We start from the raw sequence: 27476 nt of genomic DNA, 5'->3' as shown, positions 1-27476 counted from the left end.
CACCCTTCCGCTCTCTTCATCCCAGAGACTACATGTAGCCTCGCCTCGGGACCTATACACACCCGCTAAGATTAGCAGCCCTATGTAGGCACGCAGGTCAAACTCATCCATCCTTTTCCAGTTGTCTCCATATTTTACGGAAACCCTCCAAATTTGTTATCTCCAGGATGATTTTTTCATTGGCTGGTGTGATGAACATGTATAATGTTGAGGCGATGTCCTGGGCATGGCCAACTTCATGTCTTGTGGGCCGTGGGGTCATCCTAATGACATTTTGTGCTGCCATTTAGCCCTGGATGTTATTTGGTGACAAGGACCATGTTATTTTGCTGTTCTTTGATAAAAATGTCTCTCTTTCAGCTTGGGTAATTTATTCTTAATCTGAAGATGATGCATTATGCTCTGGGTTGTATTGTTCCCTGTCTTCTTCTTCAGATACCTCCTCCTCTTCTAAATAATTGTTCTCTTGTTCCTCCTGGATATCTGAAAAAATCAGATCTACGACCTGTTGGGCACTGAAATGTGCACTCATGGCTTCAGCAAAGAGAGAACTGGGGGGACTGTCATCTGCAGCACCTTTATAGCCTCTGACTGCATTCCCCATTAGTAAACAATGCTTTCAAGAAATGTTTATTTTGTCTGAAATGTTGTTTATTTAGTCAGAAATTGTTTTTATTCTGTGAACTTGAGTCGTGTGGGGTCATGGTGGGGAGATTCTGCACATGCACAAGACAGTTTTAGTTTTGTCTGAGTTCAATCAGTAGCACACATAATCTCAATTTCTCATTGTGTGTGTGTGTGTGTATGTGTATGTGTGTGTGTGTATGTGTGTGTGTGTGTGTGTGTGTCTTTGTGTTTTTTTGTGTTGTGGAAATGATTTTGTAACTGCCGGGTCAAAAATAGACCCTAAGACAATCTTTGTACCCTGGTGGTGTACAGCTTTCATAGAAATATGAACAAAGGCGATGTTTAACTTTTTCTAATGTTAAGGTCACTCTAGGAAAAGTAATCACATTTCAAATTGAAAAAATATAATTTAGGCTTTTTTCTCTGCTGTTAAACATAGTGGCGGGTCATTGATGACCCTAAAGACAACACAAGGGTTAAGCACTCTGTTCGATTAAATAATTAAGACAAACAAATGACTCAAGAAAGAGCCCGATGGTCACACTGTGTTAAAAAGCAAGTGCCTGTGTGGCTGGCACACTTGTCTCTCTCTCCTCCCTACTGCAGTGAAAAGGTACCACAACAAGTGTTGATTGTGCTATCCGTGCTGAAGCTACCACATCATTACAGCCATTTAGTTTCTTATTGGTTTCTGACTGAAATGTTCTGTTACCAAAATCCCTCAATTGTTTAGGAAGAACATTCCCTATTCCGTCAACACTTGCTCTCTTTACGTGAAACATGTAAGCATCGCATGCATGTGACCAATAGGGCCTGACCTATAGCCTAATCACATAAATAATGTCCGAACACAATAATGTCAACAGCAAAATGGATAAGCAGGATGTGAAAAAAGAAACTCAAAATGGGTGAATGTTTACTGGTTGCTCAGGAGGTAAAGGGGAAGTCAGTTGTGGAAACTACTGGAGATCCAGAAAAAGGAGGGTATACTGTAGGAGCAAGCATTGAGTATTATGTGTGCCCAACAGTTGCTGTTAGATTACAAAACTATATTTTTTCTGACCATTTGGAACAGTGTAAACAACAATTGCATGCATTCCTGAATTGCGGTTTATTTATAGTTTAGGCTAATTATTCAAAGCTTTGTTATTTAATTTTAAAACTAAAATGCTTGATTGCATTTCAAACCATGAAAGTCTCATATGCTGTGTGATGGCATGAACGAATGAATGATTGATTGATACAGTAGCCTATATAATGAAATATAGGCCTAAGTAAGGTATGGTATTAAGACTAAACAGGATGCGCTCTTTTGCCTACAGCTCAATGGCAGTAATAGAAGGATACTATACAAAGCCCACTAATGATAACGACATTACTTATTATTATAATGATCATAATAATAATTGTAATAATATCAGTAAGAAGGAGATCAAGAAAAAGGGAGGGTATAGGAGCAGGAGCAAGAGGTACAGGCATAGTATGTGTGACACACAGGTGCTGTTAGATACTTTTTCTGCCTGTTTGGAACATAGTAAACAACACTGAATAATTTTAAGTAACACCAGTCTGTTCTAAATGAAGAAAAGTGTAAAGCCTTTATTACAGCATAGCAAAGATTAAAAACAGCCAAATCTGTGCAGTTGCTTTGTCTGACATTTTGCCGTTGCATGAGGCTTGGGGCTCACAGAATCAGTAGGCTATTAAACAAACACTCAAACAGGCAACATAAGCAAGATCTGTTTTATTTATGTAGATATATATTGATGATTTATAAAGTCAGGCACATTTAACAGTTAGGCTATTGATTTGAGACCGAATTAAGTTGGGGTTTGCTTTCTTAGACAATTAGGCTAAACTCTATTCGCACGGGACTAATATTACTAGAGAACGTTGTTTATGTAATTATTACCCCAGAATATCCGTTATTCCAGAGGATGATTCAGAGGGGATTAGTTTGTTCCAAACTGCCCCCTGTAGTTCTTTCTTTTTTCTATAATTTGACAGTTAAGACGTAAGCCTGGAGTTTTTTTCTAGGCGTGAATATATTTCAACAAGTCCAGGCTATAACAGGGCTACACTGATAATTCGAGCTTGGTTCCCAAGTTTCTAAACCACACCAAACCATATTTGCTATAGTGTCACCATAATATTTTAATTGAGGGAGTGTGATCATAATCATTAGGATATTCAGATGTGAGCTAAACAGTGCACTTGCACTTGAGATGCATTTTAAGGCTTTGCATGCGAAAGTGAACTTATAATTTCCAAACGTTTAGGTCAGTTGTATGCTGCTTTGCGATCTATTAACAGATAGTTTGGCCCACTCTTCCTGAGCAAACTGCTCCAGCTGTCTCAGGTTTGATGGATGCCTTCTCCAGACTGCAAGTTTCAGCTCTTTCCATTGATGTTCGATTCAGATCAGGACTCATAGAAGGCCACTTCCGAATAGTCCAATGTTTTGTTCTTATCCATTCTTGGGTGCTTTTAGCTTTGTGTTTTGGGTCATTATCCTGTTGGAGGACCCATGACCTGTATCTGAGATAGAGCTTTCTGACACTGGGCAGTACGTTTCGCTCCAGAATGCCTTCATAGTCTTGAGATTTCATTGTGCCCTGCACAGATTCAAGGCACCCTGTGCCAGGTGCAGCATAGCAGCCCCAAAACAGAACCGAGCCTCCTCCATGTTTCACTGTAGGTATGGTGTTCTTTTCTTTGAAGGCTTCATTTTTTAATCTGTGAACATAGAGCTGTGACTTGCTAAAAAGCTCCAGTTTTGACTCATCTGTCCAAAGGACATTCTCCCAGAAGGATTGTGGCTTGTCAATATGTATTTTAGCAAATTCCAGTCTAGCTTTTATGTTTCTCTTTCAAAAGTGGAGTCCCCCTGGGTCTTCTTCCAGGGAGCCCACTTTCGCTCAAAAAGAGACGAATGGTCCGATCAGAAACTGACGTGCCTTCACCTTGGAGTTCCGCTTGTGTCTCTTTGGCAGTTATCCTTGGTTCTTTTTCTACCATTCACACTATCCTTCTGTTCAATCTGGGGTTGATTTTCCTCTTGCGTCCGCGCCCAGGGAGGTTGGCTACAGTTCCTTGGACCTTAAACTTCTTAATAATATTTGCAACTGTTGTCACAGGAACATCAAGCTGCTTGGAGATGGTCTTGTAGCCTTTACCTTTACCATGCTTGTCTATTATTGTCTTTCTGATCTCCTCAGACATCTCTCTCCTTTGCTTTCTCTGGTCCGTGTTCAGTGTGGTGCACACAATGATACCAAACAGCACAGTGACTACTTTTCTCCATTGAAATAGGCTGAATGACTGATTACAAGATTGGAGGCATATGTGATACTAATTAAAGAAACTAATTAGTTTGAAATATCACCATAATCCAATTATTTATTATCTTTTCTAAAAGGGTACCAACAAATATGTCCAGGCCATTTAGAATATCTTTGTAGAATAAGCAATAATGAATCTCTTTTCACAGCTTCTTTGCTTTATTCTATGACATACCAAAGGCATGCAAGTATACATGATAAAATAGCTTTTAATTTCATGACTTTTCAGGAGGAATGAAGCATTATTTCAATGAGTTGTAAGGGTACCAACACATTTGAGCAAGTCTGTAATTACATTACCGGACCACCCCCAGTAAAACTAATCCCATTTGAAGAGGGCTTAAGGCAAGGGCTGTTTCCTTGTCTCTGCTGCCTCTGCTGCATTGTTCTCACTCTCAGTATGCTGGTTCATTTTGCTATTATGCACATAGCAACACAGGGAAAGGCGCCAATCCTACAGTGAAATTCTTATTTTTACATAATATGACCATATAGAATATCAGTATCACATGTCTTACAGTGATGGACTGCGCCACCGCCGTGGCCTCCGTAATGGATTAGTCCAAAGAGACAGGTACGAATCAGACAGGCACCATGAAGAAAATACAAAAAAATGTGGCTGCTTGACTAAATAAATCTTGGTCAACCAACAGCCTATTGACCAAACAATTGACCAGTCAACTAAATGGGGTCAGCCCTAGTGTGTATAATTTTTTTGTTGTATAATTTGTATATCGTTGTTTTTTTTATTTCTATGTTACTGTCCATGTCTACCAGTGTATCAGTGTTTTGTTACTTGTCATGTTTTGTGTTTCTTCTGGACACTAGGAAGAGTAGCTGCTGCTTCCGCTAAAGCTAAATGGGATCCAAATAAAATCAAATGTATAATAGCGGTGAGTGGGGCGAGCAAGTGCTGTAACATGGCAGGCCTCAACAAAGGCCGCTAATTACATGCCAACCATGTGCCGTTGCGCTAAGGAGATGATTGTTCTTGGGCATTGCAACGGATTTCCATTGACATACAGTTGAAGTCGGAAGTTTACATACACCTTAGCCTCACCACCTCACCACTACACCACCTCACCACTACACCACCTCACCACTTTATTTTAAGAATGTGAAATGTCAGAATAATAGCAGAGAGATTAATTTTTTCAGTATTTCTTTCTTTCATCACATTCACAGTGGGTCAGAAGTTTACATACACTCAATTAGTAATTGGTAGCATTGCCTAACTTGGGTCAAACGTATCAGGTAGCCTTCCACAAGCATCCCACAATAAATTGGGTGCATTTTGACACATTCTTCCTGACAGAGCTGGTGTAACTGAGTCAGGTTTGTAGGCCTCCTTGCTCGCACATGCTTTTTCAGTTCTGCCCACAATTTTTCCATGGGTTTGAGGTCAGGGCTTTGTGTTGGCCACTCCAATACCTTGAGTTTACTGTCCTTAAGCCATTTTGCCACAACTTTGGAAGTATGCTTGGGGTCATTGTCCATTTGGAAGGCCCATTTGCTTCAATATATCCTCATAATGTTCAGACATGATACCATCTATTTTGTGAAGTGCACCAGTCCCTCCTGCAGCAAAGCACCCCCACAACATGATGCTGCCACCCCTGTGCTTCATGGTTGGGATGGTGTTCTTCAGCTTGCAAGCCTCCGCCTTTTTCCTCCAAACATAACGATGGTCATTATAGCCAAACAGTTCTATTTTTGTCAGACCAGAGGACATTTCTTCAAATAGTATGATTTTTGTCCCCATGTGCAGTTGCAAACAGTAGTCTGGCTTTTTATGGCGGGTTTGGAGCAGTGGCTTCTTCCTTGCTGAGTGGCCTTTAGCCATAGTTTTTGCTCTTTTGGTCTGAATTTGGTCTTTTGGTCTGAATTAAGGATAGATATTGGTCTGTATGACCCTACCTCTTCCGGATCTTTACCCTTCTTATGTATAACTGTAATGAATGCTTCATCCAAAGTAGATAGGAGAGCTCCATCCTCATTGGCCTGAACCAACATTTTGTGCAGGTAGGGAGAGAGCATGTTGCTGAATGTTTTATAGAATTCACCAGGGTATCGATCTGGGCCTGAGGTCTTGCCACTCTTTAGAGATTTAATTGTTTCTCGAATTTCTTCAAGAGATATTTCCTTTTTCAGGAAGTTAGAATCTTCCTGGATCAGGGCAGTCCTCCAAAACATTTTGCATAATTAACGGGTTAGGATCCGCTTTAGATGTATATAGAGTCTCATAAAACTGACGGAATCTGTCATTGATGTCTTTGGGGGAAGAGAGTAATTCCCCAGATGCAGATTTAACTTTGTGAATCATTCGGTCACTCACATTTTTTCGAAGTTGTCTGGCAAGTAATTTGTGTGGTTTGTCACCAAACTCAAAATATTTTTGCTTGGCATAGAGAAAAGATTTAGCAATTTTAGCTGAGAGAATCTGATTACATTCAAGGTAATTTTTTATGTTTCTCCATAGATGGATGGCTAGCATTCTCCCTATCCAGTAAGTGAATTTGTCCCTCCAGTTCTGCCAGTTTTCCTCTGTTTTGCCTACTCCTGGCAGGAGTAAGGAGATGATAGAGCCTCTCAGATAAGTCTTCAGTGTTTCCCACAATAATGCTGGGGAAGTCTCTGTGTTGTCGTTGATATCAAATAAAAATGTAATTTGGTCTTTAAGATGTTCACAGAACGTTGGTTCTGTGAGAAGCTGAGGATTCAACCTCCAGACCCTCTCGTTTGGTACGATGTCAAACAATCTCAGGGAGAAGGTGAGTGGACTGTGGTCCGAGATTATAATATCATGATACCTCACATTACAGGTATAGGGGAGTAGATTAGCATCAACCAAAAAGTAGTCCATTTGAGTATAAACATTGTGAACATGAGAGTAAAAGGAGTATTCCCTACCGGTAGGGTTAGCGATCCTCCATATATCAAATAAGGTAGAATTTTTTTGTAGGTTTTCAAGAATTCGCTTGAAAAGGAGGTAGGGGTTCGCCGGGTAGAGGATCTATCCAAATATTGGTCTAGCACACAGTTAAGGTCCCCTCCCCTCAGATATCTGGAATCAGGGCATGGACTCTTTTGAAAAAAGAGGGGTCATCAATGTTTGGCCCATAGATATTTAGTAGAGTTACTGACGTAGAGTGGATCTCTCCTATTACGATCACATAACGACCCTCTTTATCCGCAATAGTGGTTTTACAGTGGGGCAAAAAAGTGTTTGAGGTTGTGGACAGGTGTCTTTTATACTGATAACAAGTTCAAACAGGTGCCATTAATACAGGTAACGAGTGGAGCACAGAGGAGCCTCTTAAAGAAGAAGTTACAGGTCTGTGAGAGCCAGAAATCTTGCTTGTTTGTAGGTGACCAAATACTTATTTTCCACCATAATTTGCAAATAAATTAATGAAAAATCCTACAATGTGATTTTCTGGATATTATTTTCTCATTTTCTCTGTCATAGTTGAAGTGTACCTATGATGAAAATTACAGGCCTCTCTCATATTTTTAAGTGGGAGAACTTGCACAATTGGTGGATGACTAAATAATTTTTTGCCCCACTGTATGTAGAAAGGGAATTCCTTTCCGTACCTGAATCGCTGTGCCTCTTGTTTTGGCAGAGAAGTTAGAGTGATACACTTGCCTCACCCACCTACAATTAAGTCTGCTATGAGAATGATTTTTCAGATGGGTTTCTTGCAAAAATATAATATCAGTCGAGAGTGTTTTCAAGTGGGCTAGGACCTTGCCTCTCTTAATTGGTTCGTTTAAACCCTTGACATTCCAAAATGTAAAACAAAAATAAAATCCCAACTATACGTTCACCTCTCACTATCCTAGAACTTCTACTAACATATGAACTGAGGAGGCTCCCGCGAATTAAGTGGTCAATAAGCATCTAATAAATCTAAACAGAATAAGTTGCAACTTAAACATATTGCGCATTTAAGGGCCATCTTGGGTCAATCCCTGAGTTAATAAGCAATTTATAGCATCACAAGATTATATTACTAAGCAATGCCGGTCTAAACATAAACCATCAGCAACCGACATATACAGCAGTATATTTACATATTGTGGGTTAGGAGATCGGAACAAGGATTTTGATAAATTAAACGTACCCCCCCCCAATCAACAACAAAAAATATAATAAATAAATACATTTTTTTAAATATTAATTTTTCAAGATTAATTTAGCCAAATCCATACATACTGTATACACACACACATACAAAAAAAAGACATATATAAAAATATATATTAAAAAAATATATATACACACACACACACACACACACACATTCATACCCCAGAATAATAATCTACACTAATTTAAAATATGTGTGTACACCTACACAGAAACAAGCACTACAGAGGGCTAGTGGGAATCTAGTCGGGAGAGCGGCCCACGGCTAGACAAAGGCAGAACGGCACAAAACATCAACTTGCTAACCAGGTGTCTGCGTCTGCCCCTTCCTAACCATCACCCCCAGTCCCCTGCAAGCAATTAATAACGAAACAAAACAATCCTCATAGACACGGAAGGGGTGCCCTTTATGTAACAGGTTGCCCCTCATTCGAACTTCGTGCAGGATAAGATCCTTGGTCTTGAAACTGTGACAACAGATGATTACTGGGCGAGGACGTTGGCCCGGTCCAGGCACTGGGACAAGGGAGCGATGTGCACGGTCCAGCCATGTCTGTCTCGTTGTTTAGTGGGGAGTAGGCCTCCGCTGTGGATTTATTGTCCTTTGGTCGCTTATTACTTAGCATTTTCACATAGAAAGTTACAATAATGTATTAGAAATAAACGTTTGTTGTAAAAAGTGCCATAAAGTAGGTTAAGTTAGATTATTTCGCAAAAAAGTTGCAGGCGCCTCTCACACACAGCCGTTCACACCGACATGATAGCTCCGCCCTCAGAACTATAGTTTGTTAACAAGAAATTTGTGGAGTGGTTGAAAAATGAGTTTTAATAACTCCAACCTAAGTGTATGTATACTTACGACTTCAACTGTAGATACAGATTAGAGGAGGAGCCGTGCCGAAGGGACCATTGTGAGTCTGCCAATAAGAGACCTGTTTGCTGACGGAAAAAACGTCCCTAAAAGGACTCCTTTTGTAGTATTGGCCGGATGCAGTTTTATTCACAATGTCCTGACCACATCACTCTGACTTTTAATAATGGCAGAGTTGTTATTATCTTGGATCATTAACTTGTAAAATAACATCTCCCTGTTCTATACACGGTGAAACATATGAGTCTCTGGTTGAGGAGGAGAGTGACAGGGATGGAGATAGAACGGATGGTAAAGGCCTCTATTATACGTGAACGTTACATGCAATTCACACGGTCCATGGCAAGTTGGCGAAGAACAACGGACCCTTACTTTACACGTAGATGTCCGATTTGATCTATGACCTCCATTTCTGTGATGTCAGCTATGTGGACCTGATACAGATGTGTATCTAGAGAGACTTACAGCTTCCAAACTTCAGAGGACAGGCGTGTGTATCCATGGGGAAATCCTCCAAGTGCATGGGACACTCAGCATGGATGGTCAGCCTGGTCAGAGAGGGAGAAAAACAACAAATACATGTTAGTGACAGGCCTTAAACACTCCATGACACCTGTCACATGGCACCAACACATTCTGTACGTTAAAGCTTTATGTGTTGAGACATCCTTTTAATTTGCCAGATCCTGTTCAGTATCATTCTAAAGGCCAAAGCAGTGGCTCGACACTGGACGCCCACTTCAATAACTTTTACTGCAAACCATTCTGCATCATTCTTAGTCTCTCAACCTGTCACGCAGAGCTTCAATAGAAACATGAATGACAGGGCCTTAGTCATTTTCCTCTGTATCTGAATACAGTAAGCATACACCTCCTTTGGGTCACCCAAGGTTGTCCTGCCCCCAATGGCAGGGGAATAGGGGTGGCAGGTAGCCTAGAGGTTAGAGCATTGGGCCAGTGACCTAAAGGTTGCTAGTTTGAATCCACGAGTTGACAAAGGGAAAAATCTGTTGATGTGCCCTTGAGCAAGGCACTTAACCCTAATTACCCTAGAGTTGCCTCTCAAGGGGAGTTGGGATATGTAAAAAACACATTTCCAGTTCACACAGGCATATTTACACGTGTGAAACAGGACAAAAATAAGCACCAACCTAAATAATTCATATTATGGTTTGCCAGAGATAATCTGCTGTTCTGAGACTTCCCTGACATGTGGGTTTTGTTGAAAGGAGAATAGAGGAGGGGGGGGGGGGGTTGATGTGAGTGAGGGGAACAGTCAGCATGTGCAGTCACATACTGTAGTGCGTCTAGCCATCAATGTGCCTGTTGACGGCTACTACAGTATGTCTTGGTAGCCAGTGATTTGTCAGTTTTCCCATCAGCATAGCTCAAAACTCCCACTCCCCCCACCACTACTAAGGCCAGGGCCAGCCAGCCAGACAGCTCAGCAGACCTGTGGAGCAGCCAGACAGTCAGCTAGTCCCCTGAGCTATGTGGTCTCCTGTAGCCTCCTCATCCAGTTGATTAGATATTGACCCGCTGATCCTCGGCACATCACCTACTCCACTCCTGATGGAGGGAGCTCTGCAAATCAAGCTGCAGCGACGGGGGGAGACTGGCATCTGCCTGGGAGATCACATCTCACAACACACAACGACAGAACCAGTACTGTACCATTCTCCTTACTAAGTCTCTTTTGCCATTCCACATGACATGAATAATGGTGGACATTGAGCATTACTGACATGAATAATGGTGGACATTGAGCATTACTTCAGAATGGCATGTCAATGACACTATATGGGTCCATAGTTCATTCTACCGGGACCTCCATTAGACAGTGGTGGAAATACAACTATGAGCCTTATGGGACCTCATGGTGACTAAGAAACAGAACATACTTCTTCCTGAGCAGTGACATAAGTATAGGCATTTGTATAGAAATGTACAGGTAACTGCCCAAATAAAGGAAACACCAACATAAAGTGTCTTAATAAGGTGTTGGGCCATAACGAGCCAGAACAGCTTCAATGCACCTTGGAACAGATTATAGAAGTGTCTGGAACTCTATTGGAAGAGTGCAATTCCATCAATTGGTGTTTTGTTGATGGTGGTGGAAAACACTGTCTCAGGCACTGCTGCAGTATCTCCCATAAGTGTTCAATTGGGTTGAGATCTGGTGACTGAGACAGCCATGGTATATGGTTGACTGTGCCTTTAAACAGCTTGGAAAATTCTGGCTTTAGATGCTTCTGATAGGCGAATTGACATCATTTGAGTCACTTGAAGGTGTACCTGTGGATGAATTTCAAGGCCTAACTTCAAAATCAGTGCCTCTTTGCTTGACATCAAGCAAAATCAAAAGAAATCAGCCAAGACATCATAGACCTCAACAAGTCTGGTTCATCCTTGGGAGCAATTTCCAAACCCCTGAAGGTACCACGTTCATCTGTACAAACAATAGTACGCAAGTATAAACACCATGGGACCACGCAGCTGTCATACCACTCAGGAAGTAGACGCGTTCTGTCTCCTAGAGATGAACGTACTTTGGTGCAAAAAGTGCAAATCAATCCCAGAACAACAGCAAAGGACCTTGTGAAGACGCTGGAGGAAACAGGAACAAAAGTATCTATATCCACAGTAAAATTAGTCCTATATCGACATAACCTGAAAGGCCGCTCAGCAAGGAAGAAGCCACTGCTAAAAAAACGCCAAAACCGCCATTAAAAAAAAGCCAGATTATGGTTTACAACTGCACATGGGGACAAAGATTGTACTTTTTGGAGAAATGTCCTCTGGTCTGATGAAACAAAAATAGAACTGTTTGGCATAATGACCATCGTTATGTTTGGAGGAAAAGGGGGAGGCTTGCAAACCGAAGAACACCATCCCAACCGTAAAGCACGGGGGTGGCAGCATCATGTTGTGGGGGTGCTTTGCTCCAGGAGGGACTGGTGCACTTCACAAAATAGATGGCATCACGAGGAGGAAATTTATGTGGATATATTGAAGCAACATCTCAAGATCTCAGACAGGAAGTTAAAGCTTGGTTGCAAATGGGTCTTCCAAATGGACAATGATACCAAGCATACATCCAAAGTTGTGGCAAAATGGCTTAAGGACAACAAAGTCAAGGTATTGGAGTGGCCATCACAAAGCCCTAACCTCAATCCAATAGAATATTTGTGGGCAGAACTGAAAACGCGTGTGCGAGCAAGGAGGCCTATAAACCTGACTCAGTTACACCAGCTCTGTCAGGAGGAATTGGCCAAAATTCACCCAACCTATTGTGGGAAGCTTGTGGAAGGCTACCTGAAACGTTTGACCCAAGTTAAACAATTTAAAGGCAATGCTACCAAATACTAATTGAGTGTATGTTAACTTCTGACCCCCTGGGAATGTGATGAAAGAAATTAAAGCTGAAATAAATTATTCTCTCTACTATTATTCTGACATTACACATTCTTAAAATAAAGTGGTGATCCTAACTGACCTAAGACAAGGAATTTTTTACCAGGATTAAATGTCAGGAATTGTGAAAAACCGAGTTTAAATGTACTTGGCTAATGTGTATGTAAACTTCCGACTTCAACTGTACTTTGTATCCCTCATTTACTCAAGTGATTCCTTTATTTTTCCAGTTACCTACAGTATATTTGGAATTGAGATATTCTTGTTTTGTACTGTCATTTGCTTTTGGAATACAATATGCAGAAATGCATTCTGGGAAATAGTAACCCTGAGAATAACAACAACATATTTTTTCACCACCTCCATAATGGTAGCAATAGATCAACACAGCACAGCTCCAATGTATTCCCCAACATTGTTAAAACCATAAAACCCATTGATTTCTATTTTGTGTCCTCTTCACTTTCGCTAAAATGCAGCGGTTCAATCTTTCAATTAACCCCTTGACCAAAGAAACTCAGAGCCTGCATGGTAAGACATCTTGTTGATTAAATACATCTTTACACTAGAGTCTAGTTGAGCACTGCTGTGATGTTGAGCAATGGCCCTTACACCCCCCCCCCCCCCGCCCCCCGCCATCAAGATGTCAGCAATATTTTACAAAGTCTACATCGTACCACCACTCTTAAGTGTTTAATGAGATAAAGCATTTTACCTCCTGGGTAATCTTCAACCCTAATGGTTATGATGTTCTTGGCCTTGCAAAATAACTGCACTTGGATGAAGAAGAACACTACTGCTGACGTTAATTAATGTCCTTCCTGTGTGTGTGTGTGTGTGTGTGTGTGTGTGTGTGTGTGTGTGCGCGACTGTCAGCCCGGGGAACCACAGCAAAAATGGCCTCACGGGGCCAACCCCTCTTTCTCCGGTTTCCGCCTCCACCTCCCGAAAAAACAGCTGCATCGATCGCAGTGCCATCGCCAGAACCTGTAGTACCTTGTCTCTGTCGGAGCTCCAGGGGGGCCTTAGAAGGAGCTGTGTGTTCCACTCCACCTACCCCAACCCCCCTTTATTTTAAAGTTCTCCTCCATACCTCACCAGCTCCTGAAAACTTATCCCATTATACACTGTAATCTGTCCGGTGGAGTAGATGAGTCTGTATTGATGGAACTCTATTGCATTTCTAGCTAGTGGTCTGTTTGGCTGATTCCCAGCTTCTGGAGGACTTTCAGACTCAGCCTGTCAGCCTGTCAATCTATCACTTCCGCTCTCTTTGTAATAATAAGGTTTCACCTTGACATATACACCTCACAGAGAACAAATGGTCAAGTCACATGCTGACACTGGACCTTTGCCTGGCGCTGAGAGACATATACCTCCGCCTCTTCCTCCTCCGTGTGATGAGTGAGAAATCTACTGTCAGGTCCAGGGCGGCTCGTTCATCACACTTATCACCATATTTGGGGACTCTGGATCATGATCAATGAGTCTCCCTCTCCTGGTTGGGAATCCCTGGTGAGAACATACGCTACTCTAATGATGACACCTTCTCCTAAATTGGGGGAGAACCATACCCCACCTACTCCATCTCCCCTTAAGGAAGACACCCTTGGGAGAGGAGGAGGAGGAGGGGGGTGGACAAGAAAGAGGTGGAATATTAACAAGCTATGAAGTTATATGGAAGGCTGTCATCTGTCAAGGTGACATTCAACCGGTCAAATGCAGCAGAATGGAGAATTGACCTTTTATCAAGGTCAACATATCCTAAATATTCTGCCCCAGAGTATACATAACCAGAGTGTAATTTCTGCTGAAGCCATTACATTTTTTACAGTTCTTCTCTTGGCTTTAAAGCTGCAGTCAAGGCTCACAATATTACTCTCCAGACAAGTATATATATTTTTTTTACCACAGTGCTATTCCTTGGGTTCTGATGCCTGGTGGTGCTGGGGTGTGTCTAGATCACAAGCTCTCACAGTTTTAACAACACACGGCAATTAGCTAAAAGAGAAAATCTCCGTAATTACCGTTATCAACAATGACTTGCAGAAACGCTCTGAATCGCACAGTACTACTCTCGTACCCCACAATTAATGTACTGCTACATAAGGCGACATCATATTATGGAATATGCATAGTGAAATAGAGAGGTAGCTGTAAAGCATTATGGTGGTAACTATGGTGGTAATTAACATACAACCCCGACTGCGAACACAGGATCCAGTCTCAGCAAGGGTAGGGTAGGTAGGCCTAATGGCCGGCTAGCTCAAAGAGCTCCTATGTAATTGTGTTGGTGTGCGTCAGGGCCTGGTTGCCTAGAAACCTGAGATAGGGCTGTATTTTTTGTCCACTTTAGCAACATGATTGTCCTTTACTATTGTGCTTCATTGAAAACATAAATGCTTTGCTCTCTCTGCCATGATTACCTTTCTGTACTGGAGACCAGAGGAAGAACACAATAAGACTTTATTAACCCATTAAAACCGAAATTCTCAGGAAATGTTATTGCAATTCATGCCCTTGAACATGTTGTACACTGGAGAACATATAAAACACATTTTGTACAGTTATACAACCAGATGTCTAAAAGAGGAAACCGTTTTCTTCTGGCCAGTGGTATAACAAGCTCATGCTGACATGACTTGCAGGGACATGAAGCCCTGAATGAACAGAGTCTATTCCGTAACTATTGTCAGCTCTGGTGAACTGCAAGTGTTCACATCAGCCCCCTTCACAACCGACTACTCTGAACAGGAGCAAAAGGCCAGAGCAAAAGGCCACCCAAAATAGCTCTCTGTATCAGTGTTTAGAAAAGAGATTCAAACTAGAGATGACTTCAGACTCACAGTATTCTGTTGAACTACAGTAGAGTTTCTGGATGGTTTTAAGACAAAGCTTTACAAGTATCATTGGCTCAGCTGGTACGTTTCCTCACATAAATTACACAGCAAGGTAAAAAGATGATATTGAGAGCAGAGAAAACATCCCAGCCTCCCTCTTACAGGGCATAACTTTCCAGTTAATACTTAAAAGATGGCGCCAACAGACATGGTCGCCATGTTTCTAGCTCCTTGCCAACTTTGCAGTAATTCTTTGTTGTTATTATTTCTTACATTATTGACTCAGAACGTTTCTTGCATTATTACCTACAGCCGAAAACAACTTTTGGATATTAGATCAACGGTCACTCACCAGGATTTAGACAATAAATTTGACTTTCCTGAAATGGGTCCTTTATTTGAACTCACCCAGGCAATTCCATTCATCCTGGGGGCTGCTCCAAGATGCAGTCACCGGAGAAGAGGAATAAGGTCTGGGCTCCTAGTCAGACTCAGGAGGCATGCATACCATCCACCGGTTCAGAGTATATTACTCGCTTACACTCAGTCTCTGGACAATAAATTAGATTAGCCAAGGCGAGGATCTCCTTCCAGAGAGACATCAGCGACTGTATCATACTTTGTTTTACGGAATCTTGGCTTTCTCTGGATATACTGTCCCCGTCCATTCAGCCAGCGGGGTTCTCTGTCCTTTGCGCGGACAGAAACTCTCCGGGAAAAGGAAAGGTGGTGGTGTATGTTTCATGATAAATTACTCATGGTGTGATTGTGGTAACGTATAGGAACTCCAGTCCTTTTGTTCTCCCGATCTGGAATACCTCACCATCAAATGCCAACCGCAATACCTCCCTAGAGAATTTTCTCAAGGAGCTACACAGGACTTTGTGCAAACTGGAAACCGCATATCTTGAGGCTGCAATTACTGTAGCTGGGGACTTTAATAAAGGAAATCTGAGGAAAACACTACCAAAATTATATCAACACATCTCCTGTTCTACTCGCACATCGAGAACTCTGGACCACCAAAAACTGTGGATAGATGGGAGCAGCCGCACAATACTGAAATCGCAAAGTGTCACATTTAACCTCTGCAAAGTGACTGGGAACATGGACGTGTACAAACAGACCAGCTATGCCCTCTGTAAGGCAGTCAAAGAGGCAAATCGACAGTACAGGGACAAAGTGAGTCGTAATTCAACAGCTCAGACACAAGACGACCGTAGGTGCCAGAGACTCCAGACAATCACAGATGATAAAGGGAAAGCCAGCCACATCGTGGACACCAATGCCTCGCTCCTGGAAAAGTTAAACACCTTCTTCGCACGCTTTGAGGAAAACATAGAGCCGCTGACACGGGCCACCGCCTCTCACAAGGCTGTTCTGAGGGCAAAAAGGGGTGCAACTCAATATTAGGAAGGTGTTGCTAATGTTTTGTACAGTCAGTGTATGTGTACGTGAGTTAACAATACAATTTGATTTAAACCAACGGCAACAAAAAAAAACAGAAGTGATCAGAACAAAAAGCTCCTTGATGATCTTTTTAGTATCTTGAGAATCTAAAATCAGGCTGAGCTGAGCTCGAGCACATGCCACCCTAATTATGAGGTGGCCGAGCAGCTAACAAAGCGTGAAATGTCCCGTTACAATATGTGTCAGTCACCGCTGTGGCCAAATGAGTGGCGACGTGGGAACCAACCCTCCCCATCCCATGTCCTCCATGCCCAGCGCTCCCCTCCCTGAATGACCTCATTAGCCCCTACTAATATCCCAATAAACGTCCGGAGGTGTGTCAATCAGAAGGCAGGCTGGAACACAGTAGAGACAGTTGAATTTGACTATTTCCATCTGTGTCAAGGTTACACGTTCAAGCAGCAAAGCTGTACTGCAGCAGCTAAGCCAAAGCCTCCTGTCACTGTTCCTCTCTATGTAGCCCTTTTCTGCAGTCAATTGGCCAAATCACCCTCTAGTGGCCTCATGGGTGGAATGTTAGTAATATTTTTCATAGTTTCATAATTAATAAACATTTTTTATAATCCGCAGAAAATCAGGCGTTTCCATGTCAAACGGTTTTGTTATATTTCAGTCTTCTGTGATGTATATAAAGTGTAATATTAGGATGAAAACTCAAAATGGAGTACGTTTCAACTCTATACCTGACATGATACAGGTGTCTTCTTTTTTTAAGCCCATAACTACGTGTGTGAGGTGTATGAGGAGGAGTTATGTTTCAAAGTAGATTTGTTAAAGGCTACCAAGAAACACTGACCCTGATTTAGCCCACTGAAGTAAAGGTTAAATGCTCTACCTGGCTCTTTGGCCACAATATTGTCGCATCACGTCTCAATGAACATGCCCTTGTACAGGTTCAGAAACATTTAGTGGGTCCTTGTGTGTTTCTGAGTTCATTGCTCCTATTGGTGATGGTGACTATGAAACATAAATAGGATACATGAGCTCTATGCTTCGGTGTACAAACATCATTAAAATGGACCCCTGGGCTCCAATTAGACAACACTCCTAGGAGGAGGATGCTATGGCAGCAGCGTTTAATATTATTTTCGCCATTTTGCAGGACTTGAAAAAGCCACAGAGAATCTGTTTTATGGACCCAGAGATGCTTGACATCAGTTAGAGTACGAGAAAGTAATTCAACCTGAATCGGTGTGAAAACAAAAGATGAACTACCGTATTTACCCAGCGCAAAAACTCCTAATCCAATCACATGCAGCAAACACAGAGGGGAGAAGGTCAGACAGAAAATAATATTTTTATTTGTATGGCCCTAAACTCCACTCTGAAATCAATAAAGTACTTTCTTTCTTCTCAGCATATGTATGCTTATTATAGGCTGTTAAAAGGAGAATTCTAGCAGCCAGCGGACTGCCTTAAAAGCCGTCAGTAAAAAGGCACTTTAAATGTCTATTAAACAATTGTCTCCCCCGGGACAAGAGTAGATACAAAATCATTACTTGGAAGCCAGCTGACTCAGCGATATCTGGCACTACATGATTGTGTTGTCAGTCGTTCACAAGGATGCACACAAATTGTTTCGGAGGAGAAAACACGTCACAATTATCAGCAGTGTTTGTATTTCAATTCCAACATGGTTTGTTTAGTTAGAGGCAATTATTTTTTGTATTTCTCCCTCTCTCATCTCATATGATATACTCATTATAATTATGCACGATACAGGAGAAGAAAACATGGAAGATTTCATTAGTTATAAGCATGAATCTAGGTTCAGACACAAGTACTACCATTGTTCCTAATGAGACAACCAGTGGAATATATTGTTTACAGTACTTAAAGTAAGCAGTAAAACATATCTATGGCTATAACAGGATATATGCTGGGAGCTACGCTATAGGCCCCAGTCTCTGGTTATGCACCACTTCCTTCCCTACAATACTTTTCTGATCATGCAATTTCTGTACATTATTTAAACCATGCACTGAATCTTTGTACTTTAACTTTTACTTTTAATGACTCACCCTTTCTGAGCCCTTTCTGATTCCTTTCTGAACCCTTTCTGAACCCTTTCTGAACCCTTGCACTCAGTAGAGAAGGAGCAGATGGCAGGAAGGCCGGAGTGATAATGCCTGTTACAAACCCCCCGTCCCCGCCTGGCTACCGCTTCATACTGCTGACCCTGGTGAGGTGTCAATTGCAAGTGGCTAAATCAACAGGGATAACTGCAAAGTGTGGAGCTGGCACGCACTGAGAGAGGCAACAAACAGTACCCGCCCTCCAATTCCATCTGACATTCCAAGGCAGCACTGTAGAGGTAACCTTAGGACCTCCATGTGCAACAATTACTCACAGACAGTAATTAATAGCTACAGTTGAAGTCGGAAGTTTACATACACTTAGGTTGAGTCATTAAAACTCGTTTTTCAATCACTCCACAAAATGTTTGTTAACATACTATAATTTTGGCAAGTTGGTTAGGACATCTACTTTGTGCATGACACAAGTCATTTTTCCAACAATTGTTTTACAGACAGATTATTTCAATTACAATTCACTGTATCACAATTCCAGTGGGTCAGACGTTTACATACACTATGTTGACTGTGCCTTTAAACAGCTTGGAAAATTCCAGAAAATGATGTCATGGTTTTAGAAGCTTCTGATAGAATAATTGACATAATTTGAGTCAATTGGAGGTGTACCTGTGGATGAATTTCAAGGCCTAACTTCAAACTCAGTGCCTCTTTACTTGACATCATGGCAAAATCAAAATAAATCAGCCAAGACTTCAGAAACAAATTGTAGACCTCCACAAGTCTGGTTCATCCTTGGGAGCAGTGTCCAAACGCCTGAAGGTACCACGTTCATCTGTACAAACAATAGTACGCAAGTATAAACACCACGGGACCACGCAGCCGTCATACTCGTCAGGAAGGAGACGCGTTCTGTCTCCTAGAGATTAACATCCTTTGGTGCGAAAAGTGCAAATCAATCCCAGGAAAACAGCAAAGGACCTTGTGAAGATGCTGGAGGAAACAGGTACAAAAGTATCTATATCCACAGTAAAACGAGTCCTACATCGACATAACCTGGAAGTGCACATCACAAAATAGATGGCATCACGAAGAGAAAAATGATGTGGATATATGGAAGCAACATCTCAAGACATCTGTCAGGAAGTTAAAGCTTGGTCGCAAATGGGTCTTCCAAATGGACAATGACCCCAAGCATACTTCCAAAGTTGTGGCAAAATGGCTTAAGGACAACAAAGTCAAGGTATTGGAGTGGCCATCACAAAGCCCTGACCTCAATCCCAAATAAATTTTGTGGGCAGAACTGAAAAAGCGTGTGCGAGCAAGGAGGTCTACAAACCTGACTCAGTTACACCAGCTCTGTCAGGAGGAATGGGCCTAAATTCACCCACCTTATTGTGGGAAGCTTGTGGAAGGCTACCTGAAACGTTTGACCCAAGTTAAACAATTTAAAGGAAATGCTACCAAATACTATTTGAGTGTATGTAAACTTCTGACCCACTGGGAATGTGATGAAAGAAATAAAAGCTGAAATAACTAATTCTCTCTACTATTATTCTGACATTTCACATTAAAATAAAGTGCTGATCCTAACTGACCTAAGACAGGGAATTTTTACTAGGATTAAATGTCAGGAATTGTGAAAACCTGAGTTGAAATGTATTTGGCTAAGGTGTATGTAAACCTCCGACTTCAACTGTATATCTCCATACGTGTATTACGTCAGCAAGCTTAAATGACTAGAAATCCATGCCTGCCCTTAGACTATCTAACCCCTCATCTGCCCCTACGGTTGCCTTAACACCTCTTCTGTCTGGTCTGAGATGGTGAAGACATAACTTTTGGCTCTGTGACAAGGCTTTGCCAACAGGCACCTAAACCTGTTATAGCTCTGAATGAGCAATTAAATCCTATCCGCTGCTGCCCCCATATCGAGTGCTGGGCCAGGGCCAGGGGAGGGCTGAGGGGCTGTGGAGGGGACAGAGACAGGGACAGGTAGTAAGAGCCAGGTTGAACAGGGCTCCTGGGCATACCACCACAGGCTAACAAACTACAGTGACTAGATGCCTGAGCTGGATGGGAATGTCGCCGGGAGGTCAAGGGGAACTTAAAATAACCTAGAGAGTGCGGGAGGGAGGTACAGTATATAGGGAGGGGGAGAATACCTTTTATACCTTGCCAAGTAACATCGAGAAGGGCTGTACGAATCTCATGTAATGTATCCATTAAGTGTTGACAGGGCTCTATAATGTACTGTGTAATACATTTTTAAAATTCACAGTAAAATATTGAGGAAAAATGTAAAAGCACAGAGAATGATGGTAATTGCATTATACTCTCAGGAAATTCTGTCCTTCAACATTTTAAATAAGAATTTGTCACGACTCTCGTGGGTTGAAGAAGGAGACCAAAGTGCAGCGTGGTAGGCGTTCATGATATTTATTAAACTGAACACTGCAACAAAATAACAAAGTAGAACCGCGAAAGCGCACAGTTCTGTCAGGCAGCTAAACAGAAAATAACTACCCACAAAACACAGCTGAGAAAAAGGCTGCCTAAGTATGTTTCCCAATCAGAGACAACGATAGACAGCTGTCCCTGATTGAGAACCATACCCGGTCAAAACATAGAAATAAAGAAACTAGAATGCCCACCCTAGTCACACCCTGGCCAAGCCAAAATAGATAATAAAAGCCTCTCTATGGCCAGGGCGTGACAGAATTTGAGAGCATTAGGTGCAACATACATTGATGATGGTCATTATATACTTGAAGGCAGATGAACGAGTGACTGTACTTTTTCATTTAGTAAGAAATCCACAGAACTCAATCTGCATATGTCAAGAAACTTCTAAGGAAAAAGTACTCCTTGAAACAGTGAGAGGGCCCTAGATGAAGTGTTAGTCACCAAGAGGGGGCGTAATCCATCCAGTCAACATGGAACATACAGTACCAGTCAAACGTTTGGACACACCTACTTATTCAAGGGTTTTTCTTTATTTTTACTATTTTCTACAGTGTAGAATAATAGCGAATACATCAAAACTATGAATTATCACATATGGAATCATATAGTAACCAAAAAAGCGTTAAACAAATATTTTTCACCCTTTGCCTTAATGACAGCTTTGCACAATCTTCTCATACTCTCAACCAGCTTCATGAGGTAGTCACCTGCAATGCATTTCAATTAACAGGTGTGCCTTGTTAAATTTGTAGAATTTCTTTCCTTCGTTTGTGCCAATCAATTGTTTTGTGACAAGGTAGGGGTGGTATACAGAAGATAGCCCTATTTAGTAAAAGACTAAGTCCATATTATGTCAAGAACAGCTCAAATAAGCAAAGAGAAATGAGAGTACATCATTACTTCAAGATATGAAGGTCAGTCATTCCGTAACGTTTCAAGAACTTTTAAAGTTTCTTCAAGTGCAGTCGCAAAAACCATCAAGCGCTAGGATGAAACTGACTCTCATGAGGACCGCCACAGGAAAGAAAGACCCAGAGTTACCTCTTTTTTAGAGGATAAGTTCATTAGAGTTAACTGCACCTCAGATTGCAGCCCAAATAAATGCTTCACAGAGTTCAAGTAACAGACACATCTCAACATCAACTGTTCAGAGGAGACTGTGTGGAGGAGACTGTTTGAATCAGGCCTTCGTTGTCTAATTCTAGCAAAGAAAGCACTACTAAAGGACACCGATAAGAAGAAGAGACTTGCTTGGGCCAAGAAACACGAGCAATGGATATTAGACCGGTGGAAATATGTCCTTTGGTCTGATGACTCCAAATTTTAGATTTTTGATTCCAACAGCTGTGTCTTTGTGAGACACAGAGTAGTTGAATGATCTCCGCATGTGTGGTTCCCACCCTGAAGCATGGAGGAGGAGTTGTGATGGTGTGGGGGTGCTTTGCAGGTGACACGGTCATGTGATTGATTTAGAATTCAAGGCACACTTAACCAGCATGGCTACCATAGCATTCTGCAGAAACACGCCATCCCATCTGGTTTGCGCTTAGTGGGGACTATCAATTTGTTTATCAACAGGACAATGACCCAACACAGCTCCAAACTGTGTAAGGGCTATTTGACCAAGAAGGAGAGTTATGGAGTGCTGCATCAGATGACCTGGCCTCCACTATCATCAGACCCCAACCCAATTGAGATGGTTTGGGATGAGTTGAACCGCAGAGTGAAGGAAAAGCAGACAACAGGTGCTCAGCATACTATGTGGGAACTCCTTCAAGACTGTTGGAAAATCATTCCAGGTGAAGCTGGTTGAGAGAATGCCAAGAGTGTGCAAAGCTGTCATCAAGGCAAAGGATGGCTACTTTGAAGAATCTCAAATATAAAATATCATTTGATTTGATTAACAGTTTTTTGGTTAGTATATGATTCCATGTGTTATTTCATAGTTTTGATGTATTCATTATTATTCTACATTGTAGAAAATAGTACAAATCTAGAAAAACCCTTGAATGAGTAGGTGTGTCCAAACGTTTGTCTGGTACTGTTATGTGATACCTGCAGCATGTGGGCTGTAAGTGTGTTCCCCATGCTGTCAGCTGAGGCTATCCTCCATAATGTATGGAGCTCCCTCAAGCACATCCATTACACGTGCACATCTGCAGAAACGTGACAACGGCGACTGGCTGCTCATGGGGTTGCAGCTGCATTGTTATCGTCTCCTCTCTACTTTTTGTAAGTTCGAACAACAAAATAAAGAATGCATGGTAGTGATAAATTACAAAAAGGAACCGACACATATTTTAGCCCCATCAAAACCATCATCATCAACATCATCATTGTTAAAATGGACATTATCCTTGGCAAAAATGACAAGGGCCCTTGGACTGATCATCTAAATAGACAGATGTGACTTAATTGTAGCTATGCACACATTCATTGCTTCACTACATGATTACAGATTGGAACAGTGAGATGTCTGGGACAGATGAGACAGTACTGGAGGAAGAAGAGGTCATGGTGGGTGTGAGATGGGGGGGTGTAAATGGAGACACAGCTCTCCTCTCTACTGCTGGCTAGTGGGAGGGTCAGAGTTCCCCTATTTACTTTAGTTTTACTCTGCACCATCCCATCCCCAATAGACAACATATAGACAGACAGGTCACAAAGGCAGCAGTGTTGACTGCCTCCAGCCAATACCTGTCCTCGTGGAGCCAATCGGGGCTGAATCAGGCCAGTGACGGCCTGGCTGTGTGGGAAGGCTGAAGCCAACCTCATAATAAGCACTGTGACTTTGGTCCGGCCTTTGATAAGACTGCACCACGCTGTCCGTTTCACCAAACAAAACCACAATCAGTGTGTCTCTTGTTCTTCTTGTGTCTTGGCATATTGATCCACCCTGTAATCTCTCTCTGTCTCTCGGCGCGCTGCCTGCACCTGCCTCTACTGATGAAATGCTTACTGCTGCAGAATCTTTCTGTTTCGTTTTTAGAAGCTCTAGTACCGTTTGTGTCAGGACAAGAAATGTGTTTGATGAAATGCTACTATGGAAATAGGAAGAACTGTAGTAAGTAGTAGAGGTCGACCGATTATGATTTTTCAATGCCGATACCGATACCGATTATTGGAGGACCAAAAAAAACGATACCGATTAATCGGCCGATTTGTATTTTATTTTATTTGTAATACTGACAATACAACAATACTGAATTAACACTTATTTTAACTTAATATAATACATACATAAAAATCAATTTAACCTCAAATAAATAATGATGTTCAATTTGGTTTAAATAATGCAAAAACAAAGTGTTGGAGAAGTAAAAGTGCAATATGTGCCATGTAAAAAAGCTAACGTTTGAGTTCCTTGCTCAGAACATGAGAACATATGAAAGTTGGTGGATCCTTTTAACATGAGACTTCAAATTTCCAAGGTAAGAGGTTTTAGGTTGTAGTTAATATAGTATTTAGAGGACTATTTCTCTCTATACCATTTGTATTTCATATACCTTTGACTATTGGATGTTCTTATTGGCACAATAGTATTGCCAGTGTAACAGTATAGCTTCCGTCCCTCTCCTCGCCCCTACCTGGGCTCGAACCAGGAACACATCGACAACAGCCACACTCAAAGCAGCGTTACCCAGGCAGTCTCCTTGTGGAGTGCAACGAGAGGCAGGTGGTTATAGCGTTGGACTAGTTAACTGTAAGGTTGCAAGATTGAATCTCCCGAGCTGACAAGGTGAAAATCTGTCGTTCTGCCCCTGAACAAGACAGTTAACCCACTGTTCCTAGGCCGTTGAAAATAAAAATGTGTTCTTAACTGACTAGCCTAGTTAAATAAGGTATAAAAAAACCACATTTTAAAATCGGCAAAATCGGCGCCCAAAAATACCGATTTCCGTTTGTTATGAAAACTTGAAATCGGCCGTAATTAATCGGCCATTCCGATGAATCGGTCGACCTCTTGTAAGTATAACCCAAAGTAGGATTCAGTTTCAGAAAACTGTGGTTGGGACATTCACTTAATTCACTATACTGATTAAAAAAGGACAATCTTCAAGCTGTGTGTCATAATGGCATCATAAAAGTGAAAGGACACTAACGAGGACACTTTGCCAGCAGCATACCACTCTGCATACCACTGCTGGCTTGCTTCTGAAGCTAAGCAGGGTTGGTCCTGGTCAGTCCCTGAATGGGAGACCAGATGCTGCTGGAAGTGGTGTTGGAGGGCCAGTAGGAGGCACTCTTTCCTCTGGTCTAAAAAAAATATCCCAATGCCCCAGGACACTGCCCTGTGTAGGGTGCCGTCTTTCGGATGGGACGTTAAACGGGTGTCCTGACTTTCTGAGGTCATTAAAGATCCCATGGCACTTATCGTAAGAGTAGCGGTGTTAACCCCGGTGTCCTGGATACATTCCCAATCTGGCCCTCAAACCATCACGGTCACCTAATAATCCCCAGTTTACAATTGGCTCATTCATCCCTCCTCCTCTCCCCTGTAACTATTCCCCAGGTCGTTGCTGCAAATGAGAACGTGTTCTCAGTCAACTTACCTGGTAAAATAACGGATAAAAAAAAAAAAAAAAGGTATTGGCTCAATATATATGGCTTTGACTTGACCTTAGAAAGAAGATAACAACGTTAATTAAGACAATGTAACAATTCCATGCAGAAGCAGTTGAAAAGAAACACATTAATTGGACCAGTGGTGTGGTGGAGTGAAAATGACAAAGTGAATGTTAGCTGTACAGAAAGTTTGCCAATTAAGCGGAAAATAAACACAACCGTGGTGAATTTCAGCTAGCTACTCAGAAAACACACAGCATAACTGTTTTACTATCATTCTATTCATTGAAAAGTTTTTCAAATGATCTACAGCCACTTTATTACTGGATTTCCCGACCGCTGGTCACGATTTGAATGCAAATCCTGTAGGATCAACAATGGTGCTGGTCCAATGAATTGATTTATTTTCAAACACTGCCACATGGAATTATTTTTTTGTCTTAAACCTGTATTTTTTTGGACCTAACCTGACCTAGCCTGAACTTGACAATGCCAATAGGACTTGGCAAGACAGTACAAACAGACTGGCACTCAGGCTACGTTTGACCTGCCATACTAGTTTAACGAATTACAAATGACCAAACAATGGCATGACAGAAGATCTGAGAGTACACAGCATAAACCAACCACTCAAAAAAATAAAAAACAACTAAGAACTGAAGTTTGGCAACAAACCAGATGGAAATGCATAACCTTATAGTACTTCTCATTTCACCAGTTTTCTTTGTGAAGACAGGAAGGGAGCTCTTTGTTTTCTGTCATAGGATGCATTTGAGCCAGATGAGCTCACAGGGCTGGATGCTATGGAAGTGTAATCTATCTTTTGTATCAGTCACATTAACCGCAGGCAGTTTCTGCACACAGTACTCTTTAATTCATGAAAACATAATGAACTCTCCATAAAATGCTGTTGGAGACAACTGCAGCCTGTCTTTAAGACATAACTGGTAGCACCGTGGAGGGCAAGGGACTCTATGAAAAAATTATTATAATTAAATTATTCAACCCCCTCGCTCTGCTTTCACAATGCCAACACACAATGCCACCACTAAACAGCTACAATACACTGCAATAAGGGGACAAATGATGACATCAACATGCTTTAGAAGGCTTTCTGAAAGATTGCATGTGTCAAAACGGCACTTTTCAACCCGCTAAGTAAACATATTATACAACTTAAGTGTTTCATTATGTTGTAAATGGCACCGGATCAGATGTAGATTCAATAGCACGACTGCATGTTCTAAGACAGGGAAATGGGGATACCTAGTCAGTTGTACAACGGAACGCATTCAACTGAAATGTGTCTTCCGCACTTAACCCAACCCCTCTAAATCAGAGCGTGCATATGCAAGAGTCTCCGACACGTACGGTGGACATGGTAAAGTTGGGGACACTTCTAACACACTGAACATTTGCAGGGAAAATCGTGATTGAATAGTGTAAGAATATAAGTAGCAGTATTGCAAGAATGTATGATGCTATTTCCTTGTTTTGCCTTCTAAAAGGCAAGATGCACTGAGCTCTTTCCATGACATAGACTGACCAGGTGGATCCAGGTGAAAGCTACGATCCCATATTGATGTCACCTGTTAAATCCACTTCAATCAGTGTAGATGAAGGGGAGGAGACAGGTTAAAGAAGGATTTTTAAGCCATTTAGACAATTGAGACATGGATTGTGTATGTGTTCCAT

General features: G+C 41.7%; 1 protein-coding gene across 1 annotated transcript in view; it reads right to left on the bottom strand.

Annotated features, from left to right (window-relative positions):
- The window catches only part of LOC110533955 (gamma-aminobutyric acid receptor subunit alpha-3-like), a 158259-nt gene that overhangs the window by 22071 nt on the left and 108712 nt on the right, over window positions 1–27476 (bottom strand). The window contains exon 6 of the mRNA XM_036990375.2: window positions 9458–9540. Coding sequence (XP_036846270.1) covers window positions 9458–9540 — 83 coding nt within the window. The remainder of the gene's footprint in view (window positions 1–9457; window positions 9541–27476) is intronic.

Source organism: Oncorhynchus mykiss, chromosome 10 (genome assembly GCF_057628025.1).
Source record: "Oncorhynchus mykiss isolate SJ-2025 chromosome 10, ASM5762802v1, whole genome shotgun sequence".
Lineage (NCBI taxonomy): Eukaryota > Metazoa > Chordata > Actinopteri > Salmoniformes > Salmonidae > Oncorhynchus > Oncorhynchus mykiss.
Note: the sequence above shows the minus strand (reverse complement) of the source record. Positions and strands in the feature narration are given on the sequence as shown.